This window comes from Dendrobates tinctorius, unplaced genomic scaffold, assembly GCF_039654945.1.
Source record: "Dendrobates tinctorius isolate UK_male_01 unplaced genomic scaffold, ASM3965494v1 ptg000186l, whole genome shotgun sequence".
Taxonomy (NCBI): Eukaryota; Metazoa; Chordata; class Amphibia; order Anura; family Dendrobatidae; genus Dendrobates; species Dendrobates tinctorius.
The window spans coordinates 2,247,770-2,271,768 of NW_027361853.1; the positions used below are offsets into that span (position 1 = coordinate 2,247,770).

The window sequence follows — 23,999 nt, forward strand, 5'->3', positions numbered from 1 at the left end:
GATGTGACGCAAATGGGTCACTGGTGCAAGTGGTTGGGCGAGAAGATGCAAGGAGCCTGCTTACTTCTTCTTCTGTGACTGGTTCAAACTCAGAGAGTGAGCTAGATAAAGTGGGGGAGGGAGGACAGTGCATGGTATGAGATGATTGGGAGATAATTTCCTGTTGGATATGATCAATTTTTTCTTTGAAGTAATTGGCCAGATCGTCAGCTCGAAGCTCTGTGGTTGGGGCCTGCACTCTTGGGTTGAGCAGGGAATGAAAAGTGTCAAAGAGACGTTTCGGGTTATTGGACAGTGAGGTGATGAGGGTGTTGAAATAGGTTTGTTTGGAGAGGTGAAGGGCAGTGTTGTATGTTCTAAGCATGAACTTATAATGGATGAAATCTTCGTGTAGATTGGATTTTCTCCATAGACGTTCAGCACACCTGGAGCACCGCTGCAGGAAACGTGTTTGCAGGGTGTGCCAGGGTTGTCGCTGTCTTTGTCGTGTTGTTCTATGTATAGGAGGTGCAAAATCATCCAGGGCAGTTTGAAGTGTTTCATTGTAATGCTTCAGTACAGAATCAGGACATGAGAGGGAGGAGATAGGGGCCAATGAAGACTGCAAGTTCATCGTAAGTTTCTGGGTGTTAATGGCCTGTATGTTTATATAAGTATGGACAGTGGGAGTGAAATAGTTCTTGATAGAGAATGAAAGAAGGTTGTGGTCAGAGAGCGGGAAAGGGGAGTTTGCGAAATCATCCACTGCACAAAGCCGAGAGAAGACCAAATCGAGGGAGTTTCCGTCTTCATGCGTTGGAGAATTAGTAAGCTGCGAAAGGCCAAGCGAGGAGATTAGAGATAAAAGGTGAGTAGCAGATGGGGAGAGGGGAAGAGCAATGGGGATGTTGAAATCGCCCATGATGAGGGTAGGGAAGTCACAGGAGAGAAAATGTGGAAGCCAAGTGGCAAAATGATCCAGGAACTGATGGGAGGGGCCGGGGGGACGATACACTACCGCCACTCGCATGGAGAAGGGGGTGTAGAGTCTGACAGCATGGACCTCAAATGAAGGGAAGACTAGTGAGGATACTTGAGGGATAACCTGAAAGGCACATTTTGGTGATAGGAGCAGACCAACGCCTCCACCTGCTCTTTTGTCAGATCTTGGGGTATGAGAGAAGTGTTATCCCCCATATGAAAGAGCAGCAGCGGTGGTGTCTGACTGTTGGATCCAGGTTTCAGTAAGAGCCAGGAGGTTTAGAGAATTAGAAAGGAAGAAGTCATGGATGAAGGAGAGTTTGTTACACACTGAGCGAGAATTGCAAAGGGCACAATTAAGAGAGACAGATGGCATGCAGGGAATATTAATAAAATTAGAGGAGTTTCTAAGTGTAGCAGTTGGGGGGTTTGACTTTCTATAACTTGGGGGACCAGGATTGGGAGCAATGTCTCCTGCGACTAGGAGAAGGAGGATAGAAAGAGTGAGCAGATGGTTGAGTGATTTGTGGGAGCGTCTCTTATGTTGATTGGTGGAACTGAATGGATCTGTGCAATTTAACAATGTGAAAAGAGTGTGAGTGCTATACATAGGAGAGGAAAGTGAGGGGCCGATATGGATGGAGTGTGGAGAGTTAATGCCAGGGCGATGGATGTGTGTGAATGCAGCAGCCAGGATATAAATTACACAAATGCATATGGTATATATTTGTTGTACTCCAAATGTAAAGGGAGTAGATGTCACTTCATTGGTATCCAAGAAAATCCCATAACTTAAATTTCTTCTTTAGTGTTGTAGTATTGTTTTCTGCCTGCCCCATACCAAGGAAAGTGAGCAAAGTGAGTGGAGTAATACACGACTGCGGGATCGGACTAAATTATTAAATTTGTACCCTGTAAACATAGAGACATAGGTTTACATTGGAGCTGTATACCCAAATTTATATTTTTTTCATCAAAGCTGTTTCTTAATATTGCATTGGAGCAGTAAAATTGTTAAAAAGCGTGCTTAGCTATTAAAGGAGAATAGTTGATGATAAAGGCCCTGGGGATTTTTTTTTTTTAAATGATAGTCTGACTTTGGTATTACGTCCAGCTGTGCTCCTCGTGACAATGCTTTCATGTCACGACTGCCCTTCCGTATAAAAAGCTTGATCCACATTATTGTCCATATCTTAAAAGCATCTATTAGTTACCTAGGATATAGAGATTAATGTGAATTATTAATGTATTCTGCTCATGGTCCCCTATTTTTTCCGTGAAACTACAATTTGGACATCCTGAAAAATATTATTAATAATAAATGTATACTTAAATATTTTAGATGGAATTAAAAAAAAATATAGTTCACAGAAATAAATATATATTTTTTGCAACATAAATTAAATTTATCTATAATAGAGCATAGGTTGTTAGATCAATCTGCTGGTCTCTGAAATATCATTTATAGAAAAGTGCGTATTCATGAACAGTGCTGCAAGCTATCTCCTGGTGGCCAGCAGTATGTATCAGATTTATAATTGATCATATATCATTGCCAGAGGCACGCTCAGAGTTGCCATTACCATTATCAGAGCATTCCTAAGGCATGCTTAATACAAGAAAAACATGGAATTTTCGAGTTGTTCATTATTCTTCTTTTTTTTTGTAATATTTTGCCTTATTCTGCAGTAAAGATATTAAATATCTCTTCTATATTGAGTTGGTAAGCTGGATATTGTAAAAGGAAGCTAATCAGAGAAAATGACAGTGTTTCCAATCTTAAACGCAAATTGTTTTTCCGCAAGCCACATATAGTTTCTTAGTCAATGCTTCAAAGTGGATGAATTTGCGACATCCACAACTCCAAAGTCCTCCATACATATTAGAATAAAGTCAGACAATTTCAACCAAACCCACATACTTTTGCTGTACCGTATATTTAGGACCTCACAACGCTTCCTTGATGGATGATGTTGGGGGAGAGAAGGTTTGGGATTTATACATTTAAAGGTCACAATCCTCTTGTTATCACTACAAATAAAACTATGCCACAGGCATCATACAGCAGCTTAGAATTCTCTCCCCATCCAGAACAATTGCACACTCAGTAGATTGTATATGTGTATGCAGGGATTCAGGAAATATATTCAGCCAAACTTGCGTTTGTTCGACTGTTATTTAATGTGTTTGACCAGCCTAAGTCAGATGCGGAAATGGAATTGCCAGTCACACATTGCGTATGGTAACGCTAATCATAGCGCATAGTACCAGATGTAAAATTAGCAGTATTTCCTATAAAACATGAGGTTTATAGGCTACAATCTTCTGCTGTAACCAAACAATATTATAAGAACCAAAAGCCAAGAGAAGGTCTGCTCACCTGGGGATGAAAGATCCAAATTGCACAGAAACCTTGTTGTATGGCAAGTCCAAAATGCAGAAAAAGCGTTAGTTCCATCAAGATGAATCCTAGAAATAATCATTTATGGAAAACAGAAAATGATCCAGATCCAACACCAATAAAAAGTAGACTCATTTCAGAGACAGTCCTTACCCATTGACAGGACTGTGTCTGAAACACGTCTGCTCCTTTATTGGTGTTGAATATGGATTTTTTTTCTGGCTTTTTCTATGTTCAATAAATGATTATTCAAAGATTCATGGAATTGATGGAGTTTACGGGTTTTTTTGGCGTAACATATAGTGGAAAAAAAAGAACCAAGTAGTAGGTCCAAACATTTCTACTGTACTTTTAAGGGCACCTCTAAAAGTGCCCACTGTATCTATACGCTTCCTCTAATTTATACATCACAGAAATTCTTTTGTCATTTTTGCATTTGTTCACAGATATATAATTAGCTTAAAAAAATATTTTAAAAAATTTATTTTCCTTTTTTAGTGGATGATGTTCAAGTTTCCTGTTACCGGATCCTATGCAGTCTGTATTTACTTGGGACAGGAAAAAACATCTACGTTGAAAGGTTTGATCATGTTATCTTTCTTTTCATTGTTCTGTTAAAGGGAACCTGTCACCAGAAAAAGTGCTATTATCCTGCAAATATGGGGTTAATCTGCAGGTTAATAGCGTTACTAACCTGCCTGACGTCCGCATTTGGCCAAATACTGCGGGGAGAAAATGAACTTTATTTTGCTCCCCACAGTGTGCTGGGTTCAGTCACTGGGGACGTTGCCAGCCCTGGTTCAGTCACCGCTCTGTTTATATGGAGCAATGGCTGTAACTGTGCCCCCGTCCCTGACTGACAGTGGTTCTGCATTAGGGCCGGCTGTCAGTCAGGACCAGGAGCACACTTACAGCCTCTCTGTCTACTCACAGTGGAGACTGAACCCGCACCAACGCTGCCCCATCACTAAAACCGGAATTTTGCCAGGGGAATAAAGTGCATTTTCTCCAGAAAGTGTTCTGCGAAATGCAGGCGCCAGGCAGGTTAGTAACGCTACTAACCTGCAGATTATCTCTCTATCTGCAGGTTATTAGAGATTTTTCGGGTGGCCGATTCCCTTTAAGTGATGCAAAACTTACAGCCAGTTTTATGCAGCAAATACACAAAGACATTTCTAATCAAATTTTAATTCATCAAACCAATTTCGCTTTGAAGCAGTGTGCGTAAATAATATATAAATTGAGTTGAAAACAGAAATTGTATTTGACCTCATAATAATTTTGGTCAAGTAATCATCATTGTGCCTGCAATTGTAGCATGTATTTTAAATGGCGAGACACATTTGGGGACAGAATACGGTCTTTTAATTCACTGTCTAGTAGATTATTAAGTGTCTCCAAAAACTCAATAACAATTCACTGTCTAATCCATTTGGAGTAATAGTAAGATATAACTTTTAAAAGGAATCTGTCACCACATATGACGTATCTAAACTATTAATATGGGCATACAGGTTATAGACTGTTGAGTAGAGTGATTCCTGTATGGCTCATATCAGATGCCTTGTTGTTGATAAAAGATGATTTTTCACTTTATATAAATGACCTCTTCCAGGTTCTGGGGAGGATGCTGCCTGGAACATAATTCTGCCTTTGGAGCTTATTTTACATGAAGGGGAGTAGTTTGTTAGTTGGCTGACTTCCCTTCGTGTCACTTTGATCTTTGTTTCCAGAATTCTTTTCCAAGAGGGAGGAGCACTTACTTCTGTTGTTCTTGCTGGTTGTATAGCCAAGCATTTCCATGACTGCTGAGGCAGTAGTAGTCATTTTATTAGTTTGAGTTGTGGTGGTAGTGCTCTATTGGCATCTTCTAGCATACGGTGTGTAGGTATTTCTTTCCTAAAGGGGGTTTTACACATAGCGTAAATACATAGGGTTTTACACCGATTTTGTGACGTTATAGCGATACTTACTCCGACCGGTTCCCCCGCTGTCCATCGCTGATCGCGTGAGAATGTCCGGCTCGATTTCTCATCGGGCGCTTCCTGCTGGGCTTCCTGTGGCAGCGACGTGTGGAGGCGGGCGGACGTCAGTATCGCTGTGTGTGAAAGGTGAGTATCGTGCGCTGCGTCGCTGCTGCATCGCTGTGAGGTCTGCCTGTGTGACAGCTCACTAACGATCATTTAGCGATGCACCAGCGATCCTGACCGGGTCGGATCGCTGGTCGGATCGCTGGTGCATCGCTAAATTTAAAGGGGCCTTAAGCCTTGGTAGTCGATCTCTGGTATTGATGGTATTTAGTTTATCTAAGATCTTCTGTTTCAGATTAGCTGCAGTGCTCTCTAGTTGCAGGATTGGATCAGGATTTTCAGGGGGTTGTGCATGTAGGTCTGCCAGGTCTTCATGTGGGGTGGATCTGCAGTGCAGTTGATCCATCCAAAGTTGTGATAATAGCTTCATGTGGGGTGGATCTGTAGTCCAGTTGATCCATCTCAAGTTGTGATAATAGCTTTCTCTTTATGACATTGAAACGTTGAGTGACTAGTTGTTTCTCAGTCAGTAGACATGCAGGTCTTGTATCCATCCAGAGTTTCCTCATATGCTTCATATATCCTCTCTCATTTGGTCTGCTGTTATAGTAGCATTTCATCAGATCAAGGTTCTCTTGTCTTGTCCATGAATGGTTTGTTCCAGTAGCCCATTTATCATCAGATTGTCCTGGTTTCTTGACATCTGACGTGGACCTTGTTAATCCGGGTGACGTCCGAGCTGGCATGACTCTCTTTGTTCATGCCATTCTCATGTTTATTGTGGTAGGCACTATAGTGTTAGTAGTCTTGCCCAAGGACCACTACTGGTATATTATGTCCAACAGGGCAGAGCCAGGATTTGAACCGCAGTCTCTCACATTGGTGGTTGTACAATTTTAACAGCTACCACAGAGCACCCATGTCGTAGGCTGTGCACTTAACCATTACACTATACCAGCCCAACATACACAGCTCTGGCAAAAATTAAGAGACCACTGCACACTTTTCTAAAAATCAGCTTCTCTACATGTCTGACAGCCATTCCATTCCAATGTCAATTGAATTCCAACCAGAGTACACCTCATTCTACATAATGTGCTTCTGATTAGGTGATCACCTGAACCAAATCTTATTTAACGAGGGAATAACAAGGTATCAAAAACCCTGCTGTGGTGTTCACAATCCTCTTGCAATAGAACAAGCTGGATGGCAAAGCAAAAGTGCTATTAATATTCCAAAAGTAATAGGAATAAAAAATAACTTTTAACCATGCCAAAGGAGTTGAAAAGAAAAGTCTAGAGTGAGGAAAAGAAGGGCTCAGTTCTGGCTTTAGTAGCAGAGAGATACAGTGAGCATCATGTTGCCTCCATCCTTAAAATTTCTAAGATGGCAGTCCATTACAACAAGGTCGAGCAGCAGACATTTTGGACAACAAAGCTACAGACTGGCAGAGGGCGAAAGCGACTCTCCACTGACCGGGATGACCGTCATCTTATTCGAATATCACAGGAGTGGCATAAGGTCACCCAAAAGCAGTGTCAACGACTGGTGGAAACATGCCAAGATCCATGAAAGCTGTGATTAAAAATCATGGTTATTCCACAAAATATTGATTTCTGAACTCTTCCTGAGTTAAAACATTAGTATTGTTGTTTCTAAATGATTATGAACTTGTTTTCTTAGCATTATTTGACATCTGCAAGCACTGTATTTTTTTGTTATTTTGACCATTTCTCATTTTCTGAAAATAAATACAAAATTTAGTGCTTGGAAATGCAAAGACATTTTGTCAGTAGTTTATAGAATAAAAGAGCAATTTAAATTTTACTCAAAAATATACCTATAAAGAGAAAAATCAGACAAACTGAAAATTTAGCAATGATCTCTTAATTTTTGCCAGAGCTGTATATATACAATGATAGTGACATTTTAAAGAACAGTGATGTCTCTGGCACACCATAACATCTTCTTGTAACATTACACTGCCACCAAGTTGCTAATGTCATTGCTAGTAAATATATTTTCCCTTAGGAGGTATTGTTGTCTTGTGATTTGAAGACAGATTTTGTGTTGTCTGACTCAATAATGGAAAAAAACAAACAAATGAGATTGAATAATATATAGTCTCCAAAAATTTCTTTTTTACACACTATTTTCTTTGCTTTGAGAATAATTAAGATTTGAGAATGACGATGATTCACAACTGAAAGGAGATGCTCAGGAGACTATGACAATGATGAGTAGTTAGGGGAGATTCTGCAGACTTGCAATTAACCTCCGTTGCCTTGCGGGGGTGCAACTTATTTGCAAAGCATCACACCAGAGAGTGCAATTTTTCTGTAACACATTCTGTCTGTACACTTGGGAGACTATAAAGAAAATATTTACTCTCGAAATTTCACCTGATAATGCCTTCCTTTTATTATTCTGTCATGTCTATTGTTGTTGTGAGAAAAGAGATTGAATTTGCTAAGAATTGCTTTCCAGATGAAATGACTCGTTGTTAAATTGGTCTTTAAACAATTTCCTGAGATACAAAAGCTGACTGCACGCCTGTGCTCTAAAGGGAATACCTTACAAATGTGTATTTCGTCTTCACTTAGACATTTCTAATAAGTAAATGGCAGTGGCGTACGCTGACGGTGATAACCCTGCGCATCATGCCAACTTTAGGTATAATGTGGAATGCTTGCTTGCACTCAGCAGTGGTGCTTCTGTTCTCCATACCCCAACCCAGTTGATGAGTATACAAGACGAGCATTTGATGGTTGGCTGCCTGGCATCACTTCTTTCTGCTTCAGTATATTTAAGATGGCTGTATCTGTCAATGATCCCAAAAGCTTCCATTTCTTAGGAAGAGGCTACAACGAAGTGGCCATTAAGGCATTTTGCTTACAAGTGGACGAGGCATGCTGCCAGACTTATTTCTAAATATCCAAGGATGCCACATATTCACCCTGAACCCTTTAACTCCATTGTCTGTGTTTTTACATAAGTTACAAAAGCTGTAATATTTGCGCATTCAGCCACTTACACACGGACTGCGCGGCGGTCAGGAGAATTCCATCTGGATAAATTGCTTGTCTGTAGAAATGTCAGTCGTCTAAATGTTTTTTTTCCCCTTTATTGAGGCCGACATGTAGCAACTAAATTGCCTGTCAAAAAGAACAGACAGCAAGCTGTGAGATAGCCAATCAATGCTACATTCCAGCAGCTTAATTCAGGCAGCGGGCAAGAAAGCCAGCGGGAACAGAACATAAATAAATACCTCGAGTTGATTAATTGGGTTTTCTATCTCTGTATCATTCAAACAACATGGACAAAATCAAAGATTTTACTTCAGAGCTGCTGATGGAATAAGTTAGCCATAAGTACCGCTATCCAATGTTTAATCAATTAGGATGTCAATTGTAAATGCAGATAAATGTTATAACAAGAGAAGGGTGTTGTAATTTATTACATCGGCATATTTTGAGGTCCTAATAGGCACATTATCTGTTATCTCACTCTATCAAAGTACATTTCCTGTTATTTGCTAAAATGGTTTTATGCCTCTAGCATAACAATATATAGCTCTGGCAAAAATTAAGAGACCACTGCACAGTTTTCTAAAAATCACCATCTCTACATGTCTGACAGCCATTCCATTCCAGTGTCAGTTGAATTCCAACCAGAGTACACCTCATTCTACTTAATGTACTTCTGATTAGGTGATCACCTGAACCAAATCTTATTTAACAAAGGAAAGTATAAAAACCCTGCTGTGATGTTTACAATCCTCTTGCAATAGGACAAGCTGGATGGCAAAACAAGTGCTAGTAATGTCCAAAAAGTATTAGGTATGAAAAAAATAACTTTTAACCTTGCCAAAGGAGTTGAAAAGTCTTGAGTGAGGAAAAGGGCTCAATTCTGGCTTTACTAGCATAGGGATAAAGTGAGCGTCATGTTGCCTGCATCCTTAAAATTTCTAAGACGGCAGTTCATTACAACAAGGTCAAGCAGCAGACATTGGGGACAGCAAAGCTACAGACCGGCAGAGGGCAAAAACGACTCTTCACTGACCAGGATGACCGTCATCTTATTCGAATGTCACTCAGCAACCGCAGGATGACATCAAGTGACAGTGCCACAGTGTCTTGCACAAACTGTGAAATTTGGTGGAGGATCGGTGATGATCTGGGGATGCGTCAACAAGGCTAGAATTGGGCAGGTTAATCTTTGCGAAAGACATATGAATCAAGCCGCATACAGGGTTATCCTGGAAAAACAGTTGATTCCTTCTGCTCAGGCAATGTTCCCCAACTCTGAGGACTGGATTTTCCAGCAGGACAATGCGCCATGCCACACAGCTAGGTCAGTCAATGTGTGGATGAAGGACCACCACATCAAATCCCTGTCATGGCCAGCCTAATCTCCTGACCTGAACTCCACCGAAAACCTCTGGAATGTAATCAAGAGGAAAATGGATAGTCATAAGCCATCAAACAAAGAGCAGCTTAAATTTGTGTACCAGGAGTGGCATAAGGTCACCCAACAGCAGTGTTTGAGGTCTGCAAGCACTGCATTTTTTTGTTATTTTGACCATTTCTCATTTTCTGAAAATAAATACAAAATTTAGTGCTTGGAATTTCGAAGACATGTTGTCAGTAGTTTCTAAAACAAAAAAGCAATTTATATTTTACTCAAAAATATACCTATAAAGAGAAAAATCAGACAAATTGAAAATTTTGCAGTGGTCTCTTAATTTTTGCCAGAGCTGTATATATATTGGGGCGGCACGGTGGCTCAGTGGTTAGCACTGGGGTCCTGATTACAAATCCAACCAAGGACAACATCTGCAAGGAGTTTGTATGTTATCCCTGTGTTTGCGTGGTTTTCCTCCGGGTTCTAAGGTTTCCTCCCACATTCCAAAGACATATTGTTAGGGAATTTAGATTGTGAGCCCCATCGGGGATAGTGATGATGATGTCTGTAAAGTGCAGTGGAATAAGGCTATGTGCACACATTACAGAATTGCAGCAGAAATTTCTGCAGGAATTCTGGAATTCCATTCCGTGGGAAATATGCGAGAAAACCGCATTTTAATTCCCGCCTATTTCCCGCAGAAAAACTAGCGATTTGCAAGCGTAATTAGCTTGCAAAATGCTAGCGTTCTCCAAGCGATCTGTAGCATCGCTTGGAAAACTGATTGAAAGGTTGGTACTCGTCAAACATAGTGTTTGACGAGTGTGACCAACTTTTTACTATTGAGGCTGCCTATGCAGCATCAGTAGTAAAAAGATCTAATGTTAAAAATAATAAAAAAAATAAAAAATCTTGTTTTTCTCACCTTCCGACGTCCCACGCAGCGTTCCCGATCATCGCTATGCACCCGGCAGGTCCCTTTTCCAGTGATGCATTGCGACAATGACCTTTGATGACGTCACGGTCTTGCGAGACCGCTACGATATCATGAGACCGCGACGTCATCAAAGGACATTGTCGCAATGCATCACTGGGAATGGGAGCATCGCTGAGGCCTGGTGAGAATATGACGATTTTTTTATTTTAATTCTATTTTTTACAGGGATATGGTACCCACAGCCCGGAGGAGAATCTCCTCTTCTCCGGACCATGGGTACCATTCACAAATGTTCTGCTTACTTTTCGCATGGTGGGCACAGCCACATGCAGAAAGTAAGCAGAACAATGCATTCTTATGTGTGCGGATTTTCCTGCAATTCCACACAAAGAATGAGCATGCTGCGTATTTTTCGGCAATGCAATTCCGCCACGGAAAAATTCGCAACATTAGCACAGCATGTGCAGAATGCCATAGGATTACATGGGATGCTTTTTTTTGCGTTTTTGTGGCAAAATCGCGTGTCTAAAATCGCCGCGAAAAAAATGCTACTTGTGAACATAGCCTTAATGGTGCTATATAGATGAGTAAAATATATATATATATATATAAATATATATATATAGTCCATCTAAAAAGAAGGCAGCACACATGTTGGTTTTCAATAAAGTGTTCTTTTAATAGCCCATATGGCTATGTGCCCATGCAGCAACGTTTCGGTTCAATAAGTGTGAACCTTTTTCAAGCTTCATGCTGCCTTCTTTTTTGATGGACTATTTGGAGGTTTGGTATGTACCTGGAGGGCCTGCACCCGAATCTTTTTTCTATTTTGTGCTGTTTTTTCAATTTTGTTCTCTATATATATATATATATATATATATATATATAATATATATATATTTATATTATATACACTCCTCAATGTTGCGCTTGCTACACTACGAAGGAAAAGTCATGGAATTATGGTAATGACATAATAGATATGGTAATGATGAAAAAAATTAAAACAAAATTATTAAGACATTTCAATTTATTTAGTGTTGAGTATGAGCAGCATGAGCAAATTTGTGTCCTATCAAGCTTATTTGGGACATCATTTGTCAGCAATTTTCAAAGGGAGCTGCCAGCAGTGTATCTTGATGATTTGGCCAAATTTATTCAGCACAGCAGAACATTCCTGAGACAACCCTGAATAACCTCATATTTAGCAGTCAGGTCGTATAAGTGTGGGGATTTCTGCACGTGGCACTCATTCTCCATACTGAACAAATTGAGATGTTTTAGAAATTTAGTTTCCAATTTTCATCATTTAGATGAAAATTGGAAACTAAAGGGAATCTGTCTACATATTTTTGCTGTTTAATCTGAGAACAGCATAATATTGGACAAGAAAGCCTGATTCCAGGGATTATTATTAGAGGACTCAGTCTCACATGGAGGTCAGTCAGGTTTATTTTTGTGAACCTCGCCCCCAACACTGATTGTCAGCTTTCTGACAATGTACAGTGTGGACAGCAAGCTACCAATCAGGGGTGTGAGTGAGGTTCTACACAGCACAACATTCTGACCACTGCTATATCTACAGCCAGAGAAAAGAGAGATTCTAGCCAAACTATACCAAGCAGCCCAGTAAGTGAAACATCACTGAACTCAGAGGCTCTGCCCCAACCTCCTGCTGCTGACAGATTCCCCTTAACATGTCTGATTTCCATAATTCCATATAATTGTTTGTATTACTTTATCTTTAGTACTTTTTTCACAAAGCCTTTGATTTCAGTGAGCAAGTGTGAATACAGGTGGACTAAATACTTTATTGCACAACTCAAAAATAACTGACTCTAATTGCATCTTCCTGCCGACAATCATAATAAACGGTACAGTAATAGAGTGCAATCTCTGTCTGACAGCGGCAATATAGAGCAAACTAGGGATGCAGAAATAATTCTAAGTCTAAGAAACAATGTATTACTTTAGAAAGATAACAGCTAAAGTATCATCTAAGACATGAAAATGTGATTTATTTTTTATCTCAATAACATTTGTCAGGATCTTGACAATGATAGTGACATTTTAATGAAACAGTGATGGCTCTGGCACACCGTCACATCTTACTGTAACATTACACTGACACCACATTGCTAATGTCATTACTATTAAATATATTTTCTTTCGGGAGGTATTGTTGTCTTGTGGTGCTAAGGCAGATTATGTGTTTTCAGGTGGAGGAATGAAAAAAAGGGAGATTGAATAAGACACAAAATTATTAATTTGGTGGTGTAGTGTAAAATAAGTGTTTTCTTTATAGATGACAAATGAAGCTTCACCAAGCTGAGTGATGTGTGATTGTTGAGAAATTGTATTGCTATTCTGTGGGACAGGAGTTTGCTCATTTTGTACAGTTTTAGACAATATTATCCAGCCAGTCAAAATAATCTGTATAAGTTTCTTCAGCCTCAAAAAAATCATGGATGCCTCAAATGTTTTTACGAACACAGCAAAAAAGTGACATATTTTTATGGACTGTCCAGGAATTTCTGGATGGTTAGCAACTCTGGAGAGGAGCTAAGTTTTTCAACAATTATATGGCCTCTTTTTTTTAATTATTCACTTTGTATTTTTGTCGTATGGCTGCTGATTAATTGTTTAAAGATGTAAAACTATTTTAGGCATCCCCATAGAAATATTTAGGGCCCATTATATGTGAATAATATTTTGTTTCAAATCCGTTCCATTTATACTTTAATCTATTGTATGAATTCTTGTGATTGGCTGCATTTTTGTGCAAAAAACGTAAGTAGTCACACTGCAAGTCAAGATAAAAAGAGAAAAAATTATATTCAGCTCACCCTCCAATGTTATTAATGATGAAAAAGGAGATCGATAGGAATTCCAAAACATGAACACCTGAGATATGGTGCAGGGATATCGTTATAGCGATATTGCTAGCGATATCGCTGTGTGTGATACTTACCTACAACCCGCTCCCCCGCTGGTTATCGCTGATCACGCGAGAACGTCCAGGACTGTTTCTCGTCATCAGCTTCCTGCGGCGCTTCCTGCTGTGACGACGAGCGACGCATGGAGCTGGGGTCGGGGGTCGCTACTTACCTGTCACACTAGGCGATCCTGCGTCCTCCCGCCCGGCTCCGCGCTCGTCGCTCGTCTCTCCACAGGAAGCGCCGCAGGAAGCTGATGACGAGAAGCGGTCCTGAACGTTCTCGTGCGATCAGCGATAACCAGCGGGGGAGCCAGTCAAAGGTAAGTATCAGACACAGCGATATCGCTAGCAATATCGCTATAACGTCACAAGTTATAGCGATATTGCTAGCGATATCGCTTAGTGTGACAGTACCTTAAGCGATGCACCAGCGATCCTCGACAACGATATGGATTGCTCGTGCATCGCTAAGTGGTCGCTAGTGAGCTGCCACACAGGCAGATCTCACCAGCGACAAAGCAGCGGTCGGGGTCGCTACTTACCTGTCAGACGCGGCGATCCTGACGTCCTCCCGCCCGCGTCCACACGTCGCTCGTCGGCGCCACAGGAAGCCTAGCAGGAAGCGCCCGACGAGAAATCGTCCAGGACGTTCTCGCGCGATCAGCGATAGCCAGTGGGGGAGCCGGTCGGAGGTAAGTATCACACATAGTGATATCGCTAGCAATATCGCTGCTGCGTCACAAAATCGGTGACGCTTTAGCGAGATCGCTAGCGATCTCGCTTAGTGTGATGGGCCCTTTACTACATTCCACCCTAGTTTCAACCACTTTAATTAATTAACCTGCCACTAAACTATACTAATTCTTCCTAAACAATTTAACATTTAATGCATTGTTCACTATATATTTATTTATTTGCCAATAGAAAACCACTTTGGTAAAAAAAAAAAAAAAAACAACATCCTGGGCTTAAAAGGAAAAAAAACAAAACAAAAAAACAAACATTGGACCAAACAAAAAAAGAACAAATATCAAATATCAAATGTCTTTCTAGAAATATTCTCTCTTTGGATCTTCTTAGACCACACATCTAAGTGGGTCTGTTGCAGGGAAGCAAGGGGATTATTGTGCCCTCATCACCAATGGCCTGTTGCCACAGGGTGCCTTCACTACATTTCCTGTATAGCAAAAGAACAGACTCTAAAGAGTAATCTGTCCCTGCCCTTTTTATGACAAATAACCCCTCATTTTTTCCAAAGCAAAGGGGGAGGGGCATGCACGTGTCCATAGCTGAACATAAGAGTCCCATCATCTTCTATTTCTGCAGCTGTTCAGGGCCTCACTTTATACGCCATTTGTTTTCAGTCAAAAGCTTCTAGGGTTAGTTCTACCCTCTCTTGTCATCAGCTGGCAGTTATGAGGATTCACCCTGGTGATGGTTTAGCAGCATCTGGGCTCAGTCTCAGTGCTCAACTAGACATTTTGCAGATACAGCCTGCACTGTGAGAAAGTGAAATTCAGAATCACACTTGAGAAAGTTCCAAAGTCTTGGCAGAGCTAACTCAGTCCAAAGCAACAGTCCCAGATGGATTAACTTGTCCAAGATAACTCAGTCCATAATAGATTCACAGTCCTGGTGGCTTGTTTCTCCACCACTTCATCAAATGAATAAAGCAAAATTACTGTACTTTTAGGTTTGTTGGTCCAATTTACTGTGCCCAGAACGACCTTTGAAATTTTCTACTGTAGCAAAAAAAATTTCTATTCTAGATGATAACTACTAAATATAATGTGGATATATATCATATATGTATGTACTTATACACTGTAATAAATCATAACTCCAGAATATCAAACACCAGTTATCAAACAGATCAAATTCATGTCAATCACATTTGCGTAATAATGATGATCATAATTTCCAGAACAATCATGTTAATTGAGATTACAAAATAATGTTACTACTAATCAGAATCAGTACAATTACATGTTTCCACATTTTAATAGGGAAAACAGAACCCAAACCAATATGCTATTAACCCAATTCTAACATACACATTACATCAACACACTATCCCTGGCTTCACCTAATGCATTCATTCAGTGAGCAGGAAAGTTTCTCATTTACATATAAACAAAAAACACACTTTTGGTAACCACACATTTGTATTGCATGCTAATACTGTACTCAGGTGTAGGTGAGCAAAGCTATACCAAGAACAAAAGACCAACATTAGCAAACAAACATTCACTCAAATCATTTCTTTAAGGTATACATTCTTCAAAACCCAATATGCACGGGAGCTCCCAAAAAGAAGGGAAAAAGTCAAAAATAAAAGTCAAATGAAATATCATCACTGTAATCACATGTAAATTAAATGACCAAGGTTTCTTCTTTCACTCCTTCAAGCAAACAAAAGGTTAATTACATACTCCACCCCTCAATCCAACATTTAGTGGACTTACAGGAGAAAACAGTTCCTTTTAAAACCAAACAAAATTGAAAGAATGAGCTAATAAAAAAATAAAAATACCACGTGGATTCTTTTTTCTTTGTCTGAGAACCAATTTAACAGAGGATAACCATGACAAATACAGGGGTTTGTACAAACAACATACAGTGACAAAAACAAGTAGTACAAATAATTCATCTATTTCTTTATTCAACCCCCTGTATTTCACCAGTCATCTCACACTAGTCTTAAATTCATTGTCTGTAATTTCACTCCCTCTTTTCCTTGTATGCTTCTCTCACACAGCGCCCACATACAGTGGTCTTTCACCATTTAAAAACATCAAGGTCTAGCACCAAATGACAGCGGTCTGTCAGTTGGAAGGTACTACAAGCCCTCAAGTGAGAAATGCACATTTATGCACCACCAAGACCAAACCTAATTCATCATATATCTTTGCCAGCGCATACGTCACATCATTAGACAATATCAAAAAATGGCAAAACTGTTCAAACACAATTCTCAGGGGATGTTCCACAACTTTTATTTAAAATCTGCAATTAAAATGAGTCCATGAGGGAATCAGGGCAGGGGGTGTAGTATGCCTTGGTATTGGAGGAGAGCAAGGGGCGGTTACAGTAGGGGCTTTGTATGCCTTCATCTGGTCCCACCTCTATCTTTCAAACCCCCTATCTCATTTGTCTCTACCCTCCAGGGCCTGGCGATTTGCAATTTACTTCTCCTCCTCCGATCTTGCCATCTTATCAACAGGTCACTATTAGAAATCCCATCTATCTTCACAAGCTGTCAGGTCACAAAACAACTCCTTCCTGCACTTTCTAATTTGGGTATCATCCTCTATTATCCTTCCTTGATCTACTCTCTCTACTGTACTATTTTTTTGACACTTTTGCTTTCTCTAGAGCAGATAACTGGGAGATTAAATTGAATGCTGTGTAGACAGTAGTGGAATTTCCCATAAGTGCACTGAACATAGTGAATAATGTGGATTTGTGAGCAGCAGGGGCACCTTCTATGAACTTATTCTTCATCACTACTATCAATATTGCAGCATCTGGTCCCTTCCAATACTCTACAACAGCAAAGTGATCATTCAAATCTGGCAAAGGATTGCGAGCTATAACACCTATACATGCGATTTCTCTCAATCTCTGAACTCCGTCTGCAAGAGACTCCCATCGAGTTTGTGGTATTAATTCAGTAGGAGAGTCATACATTTGTGCCACAGAATCTCTCACCAAGTGTAAAGGCCCCTTTACATTTAGCGATGCACTAGCGATCCGACCAGCGATCCGACCCGGTCAGGGTCGCTGGTGCATCGCTAAATGATCGCTAGTGAGCTTCCACACAGGAAGATCTCACAGCGATGCAGCAGCGACGCAGTGCACGATACTCACCTTTCACACACAGCGATCCTGACGTCCTCCCACCGGCCTCCACGCGTCGCTCATCGGCGCCAGCAGGAAGCGCCCGACGAGAAATGGAGCAGGACCTTCTCGTGCGATCAGCGATAATCAGCGGGGGAGCTGGTCGGAGGTAAGTATCACACATAGCGATATCGCTAGCGATATCACTATAACGTCACAAAATCGGTAATGTAAAACCCCCTTAACAGAGAGAAATTATCTGCAGTGTCCCTTACACGTGTCAATTTTAGACGTACCATAGGATCAATACATATACTACCAATTTCTACTGCCTCCCGGCTTGTCAGAATAATCTTGTCAGAACCATGATCCCATAACCTGAGAATCCATGTTAACAAACTTTCACTGGTTGCTGTCTGTACCTGGTACCCAGTTCGGTTAGCTCTCCTGCTGTATAACCCCTAATTCCCTCTGTCACTGCGGCTTCTACTACAATAGCTTCATTTCCTGCATCCATCCTATCTCCACTACGCTGTGTGACTCTCTCCTAGTTTTTGTTGTTACAATGGGTCTGGCATGCCTTTCTTCCTCATTTGTCTCACTGTCAGAGCCCACCCATTCTAGCAAATCTGACCATTTCTCATGTGCAAACATGGTTCTAATTTGTGCAGTACAAATATCTGACACTGGCTGCTGTCTCCTCCTGTGCCTATTCTTATTCACATTTTTAACCACATAAGCTTCAAAATTACTTTGCATGTTGTCATGCTGTTTTAATTGGTCTCTCAAGGCTGATTGCAAGCTAATCCTTTGCTCTGTAGCTGTATACAGCTCTAAAAGCAAGTTATCAATCTCCTCCTGCAAACTTTGAAATGCCTGAACACAGACCCATCCAACAGCTGCAGCTGCTTTCTTTTCCTTTGCATCATACCTTGAGAGATCAAATTTGGTGGCCACATCCTGGGGATTTGGTAAGCATTGTCCCTCCAAATACTTGTTATATTCCTGTGCCATTGGGGTCCACTTTCCTGATAACACCCATTCTGGCAAGGATCTGACACTACTACTCTCAACTGTTTTCCTATTCTTAACAAAGTTATTCAATTTTGCAAACATTTTTATTCAAAACAATCCCACTTCTGACACCACTTTGTTTTGTAACGGATTCAAAAGATTGTAATGAATAAAAAATGCTCACACAACAGTTGAATAAAACTAAACTGATTTTACTTAATAAATGATAAGATTAAATAATAAACAGTATAAGCAATAAAACTGCATGCGAATCAAAAGAAATATTATTCATACATTACATTCTCAAGGTAGAAATCCATCAATCTGTGTTCATTGCCATCTCTCTCCTCATCCCTGAGTCTCACATCTCCAATCTCTGCTTTCTGTGTCCCTCCCCAGAGTTCAGTCCGCTTTTTTATATGTTAAAAACTGTATATTCAAATTTCTCTAAAAGCTGTGATCTCTCATGGTATATGTCCCTGGGGACTTAACAACCTCCAATTAACATATATAGGATAAACATCTCCTGGGAAAGGTCTAATCAAGTAACTCATCTTTGTTAGATGATAAGTGTAAATAACCAGGTCATTTACATTCTTTGGTTAGAAGGTAAGTGTTAAGATTGTAATCTCTGAACAGGTGACCATCTGGTTTTACATTTAATGACCTTTTGCTAAACCCTGAACATATATATAGGGATGCAGTGACCCGTGACAGCTAGGTGGTGCTGTATGGCCTTCCCAGGACATGCATGCAGGTGTTTCCTTTATTGTGATGGGGAAATGATGAGCGGCAGGATTGCAAATGGCCGATATGTATCACAGGGTGGGTGGCCCTGTGATGGAAGCTGGAACGTGTATTGATCAGCAGATCTACTGCTGAGGGTTTGTTACTGTATATTAGGGAAGCTTCCAGGTGACTTGGTGAGATGGGTGGGACCAGTCACCTACAAACCCACCCTGGGGTGTGTGTCTGAACGCCCAAAATAAAGCCTGTGTGTGTATGACTGGGTGTGTTAAAACGACCTGCACTGAGGTCATGACCATGTGATCTTTACCTCAGCTGTGGGCGTGGTTATGTACCATATAATGTGCCTGAGGTGGGTCACATGGATAGAGAGTGTGTACCTGAGTGGTTCAGGGTGCAAGGTCCTGGAGGGTCAGTGTTGGGAGATCCTGGGAGTAAGATTGGATCCCTGGAGCAGGTGCTGCGACCTTGGACCTGGTGAGGCCGGTGTGTTGGGAGATCCTGGGAGTAGGATCGGATCCCTGAATAGCACCCGATGAGGCGTGAGTGTTGGACGGTTCCAAAGTGGGGATGGACGTCCTGAATAGCACCCACTGAGGCCCTGGACCTGGTGAGGCCAGTGTGTTGGGAGATCCTGGGAGTAGAATCGGATCCCTGAATAGCACCCGATGAGGCCTGGGTGTTGGACGGTCCCCGCAGGGGTCAGACGTCCTGAATAGCACCCAGAGTGGCCACGTGTTTGCAAAGTCAGTGTCGGCGCTGCATTGGGGGAGCCACCGTCCGCCTGTGGATCTGGACTGTCAGCTGGCCTGGTGAGCAAGGCGTTGTCCGGGACGGTGATCCCAGTTTGGCAGCTTCCCTGGGAGAGAGTACTGACAGGAGTCAGCATCTGGAGCAGGAGCTCCTGTAAGGTAACCCCGGACATAGGGATATGACTGTTGGTGCCCGTTGTGTTCCATGGACATTAATCAACTGTACGGGGTGCAGACGTCCACGGTAACTGGACAGTGAGGAGGTCCAGCGTGTTTAGTGACAGCGTGTTAAAGCCGTATATTATGAAATGTGATGGACTATGTGTAAGCCTGTGAAGTATAACATGGCTTACGGTGTGGTTTATGATGGCACAATAAACCGCTTAGACTGTTTTACGTGCAAAACCGTGCCTGTCTACCTCAATATCGTAGCCATGTGAGTGTCTCCCAACACAAACAGTGAGCACTATCTTATATATATATATATATATATATACACAGTGGGGCAAAAAAGTATTTAGTCAGTCAGCAATAGTGCAAGTTCCACCACTTAAAAAGATGAGAGGCGTCTGTAATTTACATCAGAGGTAGACCTCAACTATGGGAGACAAACTGAGAAAAAAAAATCCAGAAAATCACATTGTCTGTTTTTTTTTTCATTTTATTTGCATATTATGGTGGAAAATAAGTATTTGGTCAGAAACAAGCAATCAAGATTTCTGGCTCTCACAGACCTGTAACAACTTCTTTAAGAGTCTCCTCTTTCCTCCACTCATTACCTGTAGTAATGGCACCTGTTTAAACTTGTTATCAGTATAAAAAGACACCTGTGCACACCCTCAAACAGTCTGACTCCAAACTCCACTATGGTGAAGACCAAAGAGCTGTCAAAGGACACCAGAAACAAAATTGTAGCCCTGCACCAGGCTGGGAAGACTGAATCTGCAATAGCCAACCAGCTTGGAGTGAAGAAATCAACTGTGGGAGCAATAATTAGAAAATGGAAGACATACAAGACCACAGATAATCTCCCTCGATCTGGTGCTCCACGCAAAATCCCACCCCGTGGGGTCAGAATGATCACAAGAACGGTGAGCAAAAATCCCAGAACCACGCGGGGGGACCTAGTGAATGAACTGCAGAGAGCTGGGACCAATGTAACAAGGCCTACCATAAGTAACACACTACGCCACCATGGACTCAGATCCTGCAGTGCCAGACGTGTCCCACTGCTTAAGCCTGTACATGTCCGGGCCCGTCTGAAGTTTGCTAGAGAGCATTTGGATGATCCAGAGGAGTTTTGGGAGAATGTCCTATGGTCTGATGAAACCAAACTGGAACTGTTTGGTAGAAACACAACTTGTCGTGTTTGGAGGAAAAAGAATACTGAGTTGCATCCATCAAACACCATACCTACTGTAAAGCATGGTGGTGGAAACATCATGCTTTGGGGCTGTTTCTCTGCAAAGGGGCCAGGACGACTGATCCGGGTACATGAAAGAATGAATGGGGCCATGTATCGTGAGATTTTGAGTGCAAACCTCCTTCCATCAGCAAGGGCATTGAATATGAAACGTGGCTGGGTCTTTCAACATGACAATGATCCAAAGCACACCGCCAGGGCAACGAAGGAGTGGCTTCGTAAGAAGCATTTCAAGGTCCTGGAGTGGCCTAGCCAGTCTCCAGATCTCAACCCTATAGAAAACCTTTGGAGGGAGTTGAAAGTCCGTGTTGCCAAGCGAAAAGCCAAAAACATCACTGCTCTAGAGGAGATCTGCATGGAGGAATGGGCCAACATACCAACAACAGTGTGTGGCAACCTTGTGAAGACTTACAGAAAACGTTTGACCTCAGTCATTGCCAACAAAGGATATATCACAAAGTATTGAGATGAAATTTTGTTTCTGACCAAATACTTATTTTCCACCATAATATGCAAATAAAATGAAAAAAAAACAGACAATGTGATTTTCTGGATTTTTTTTTCTCAGTTTGTCTCCCATAGTTGAGGTCTACCTATGATGTAAATTACAGACGCCTCTCATCTTTTTAAGTGGTGGAACTTGCACTATTGCTAACTGACTAAATACTTTTTTGCCCCACTGTATATATATATAGTATATGAACCACATCAATAATTAGTATTGTAATTAATTGGAGTGTTGAAACCATTTAAAGATAACTCTTACTACAAAAAAGGATTATTTTTGATCCGAAACACATAAGCTTATGGATTCTATTTCTTTTTTTTACTTTCTTGTACTTTCATTATAGCCTTTACTCTGCAATAAAAATATGTTTTCATTTTGTTTGTTTTTTTGGTGCTGGAGGTTTCATTTCTAAAGGACTTTATTTTCAAATTGCAAGTCAGACAAACCAGTTTACATATATTTTAAAATGTTTATCCTGATCGTGTCCTTTGAAACAAATATACATTAATTTTACAGGCAGAGACCAGCCTTGGGAGAATGCCTGGCAGCACTGGCTGGAGCCATTCCTGTAGCTTTTCTTGAGCCATCCCTAAATCACAACAACTCTCTCTCCGTTTTTAACACCAAATCACCCAGAGAAAGAGCCAGTAAGTATTGTTCCGTTGTTTATTAAACTGTATGTAACTTGTAGCAAGCAGATATCTGTACAGTGCACTACTCATTGAATGTGAATGAGAACGGATGTGTTACACAAATATTGTATACTATGCTAGTAACGTTCTGCAGCCTTCACGTTGGTGGCTGCCACTTCTGTATGTCTAAATCATTAGTCATATGTTTTTGCTGTAGACCCATCAAGGATTTTAATGGTGATTTATGGATTGAAGTTCTAGGAATGCCAGACACTGTTGAAGAAATGTGCCCAGAAATGCCTCATTTGGAAGGTTTGATGAAAGAAATTAATGATCTGGCCGAGTCTGGAGCCAGGTATACAGAGATGCCACATGTTATTGAGGTGGTACTGCCAATGTTGTGCAACTACCTTTCCTACTGGTGGGAGAGGGGAACAGAAAATGTACCGGAAAATGCCAGACCGTGCTGTACTCAAGTGACCTCGGAACACCTAAGTGTCATCTTGGGCAACATCCTGAAAATCATTAACAACAATCTGGGAATAGATGAAGCGTCATGGATGAAGAGAATTGCAGGTAACCCCACATGTAATGATCTCTACATTCATGTCCCTAAACGTTCTCCATCACTGGCCAGATACTCAGTTTGGAAATCTTTTTCACAAAGTAATTATGTGCAAATCCACTTGACATTTATCCTGCCCCTGACAGAGATATTACTTTATGTAAGACATACTTAGTCTTAAGATAAAAAGGAAAAAAACCCTTTGAGTTATGTTGCCTAAAAAACGCGTTAGCAGTTCTATCATTAGCCTCTAACAGGTCTCGCTGTCTTTTTATTGATACAGATTCTCTACACTAGCCTCTTTTTTGTCACTTGATACTGTTCACTTAGGGTACCGTTACACCTAGCGATGCACCAGCGATCCCGACTAGCGATATGACGCGGTCAGGATCGCTGGTGCATCACTAGGTGGTCGCTAGTGAGCTGCCACACAGGCAGATCTCACCAGCGATATAGCAGTGGTCGGGGATCGCTACTTACCTGTCAGACGCAGCGATCCTGCGTCCTCCCGCCTGGCTCCACGCTTCGCTCGTCGGCGCCACAGGAAGCCCAGCAGGAAGTGGCCGACGAGGAATGGTCCAGGAGCTTCTCGCGCTCTCAGCGATTAGTTATAGTAGTCATGTAATTCTTTATCTGAACTTCTTTTTCTACATTTTTATCCATAAACCATTTTATTATGGATTTGTCCGTTGCTAATACACAACAGTAGGATGACAATAGTTCACATAGTACAAAACTATAAACACATAACGATCAAATATTAAAAAAAAATAATCTTGGCCACTATTTGGTTTTATAGAACTCCTGCTACTAGGTATGCATGATAACCCTTCCTGTCCTGTGATCTG

General features: G+C 41.1%; 1 protein-coding gene across 1 annotated transcript in view; it reads left to right on the plus strand.

Moving 5' to 3' along the window:
* Positions 1–23,999, plus strand: part of RYR3 (ryanodine receptor 3) — an 869,465-nt gene that overhangs the window by 655,253 nt on the left and 190,213 nt on the right. Inside the window, exons 65-67 of the mRNA XM_073552155.1 lie at positions 3,860–3,941; positions 22,471–22,601; positions 22,842–23,162. Of these exons, the coding sequence (XP_073408256.1) occupies positions 3,860–3,941; positions 22,471–22,601; positions 22,842–23,162 (534 nt within the window). The remainder of the gene's footprint in view (positions 1–3,859; positions 3,942–22,470; positions 22,602–22,841; positions 23,163–23,999) is intronic.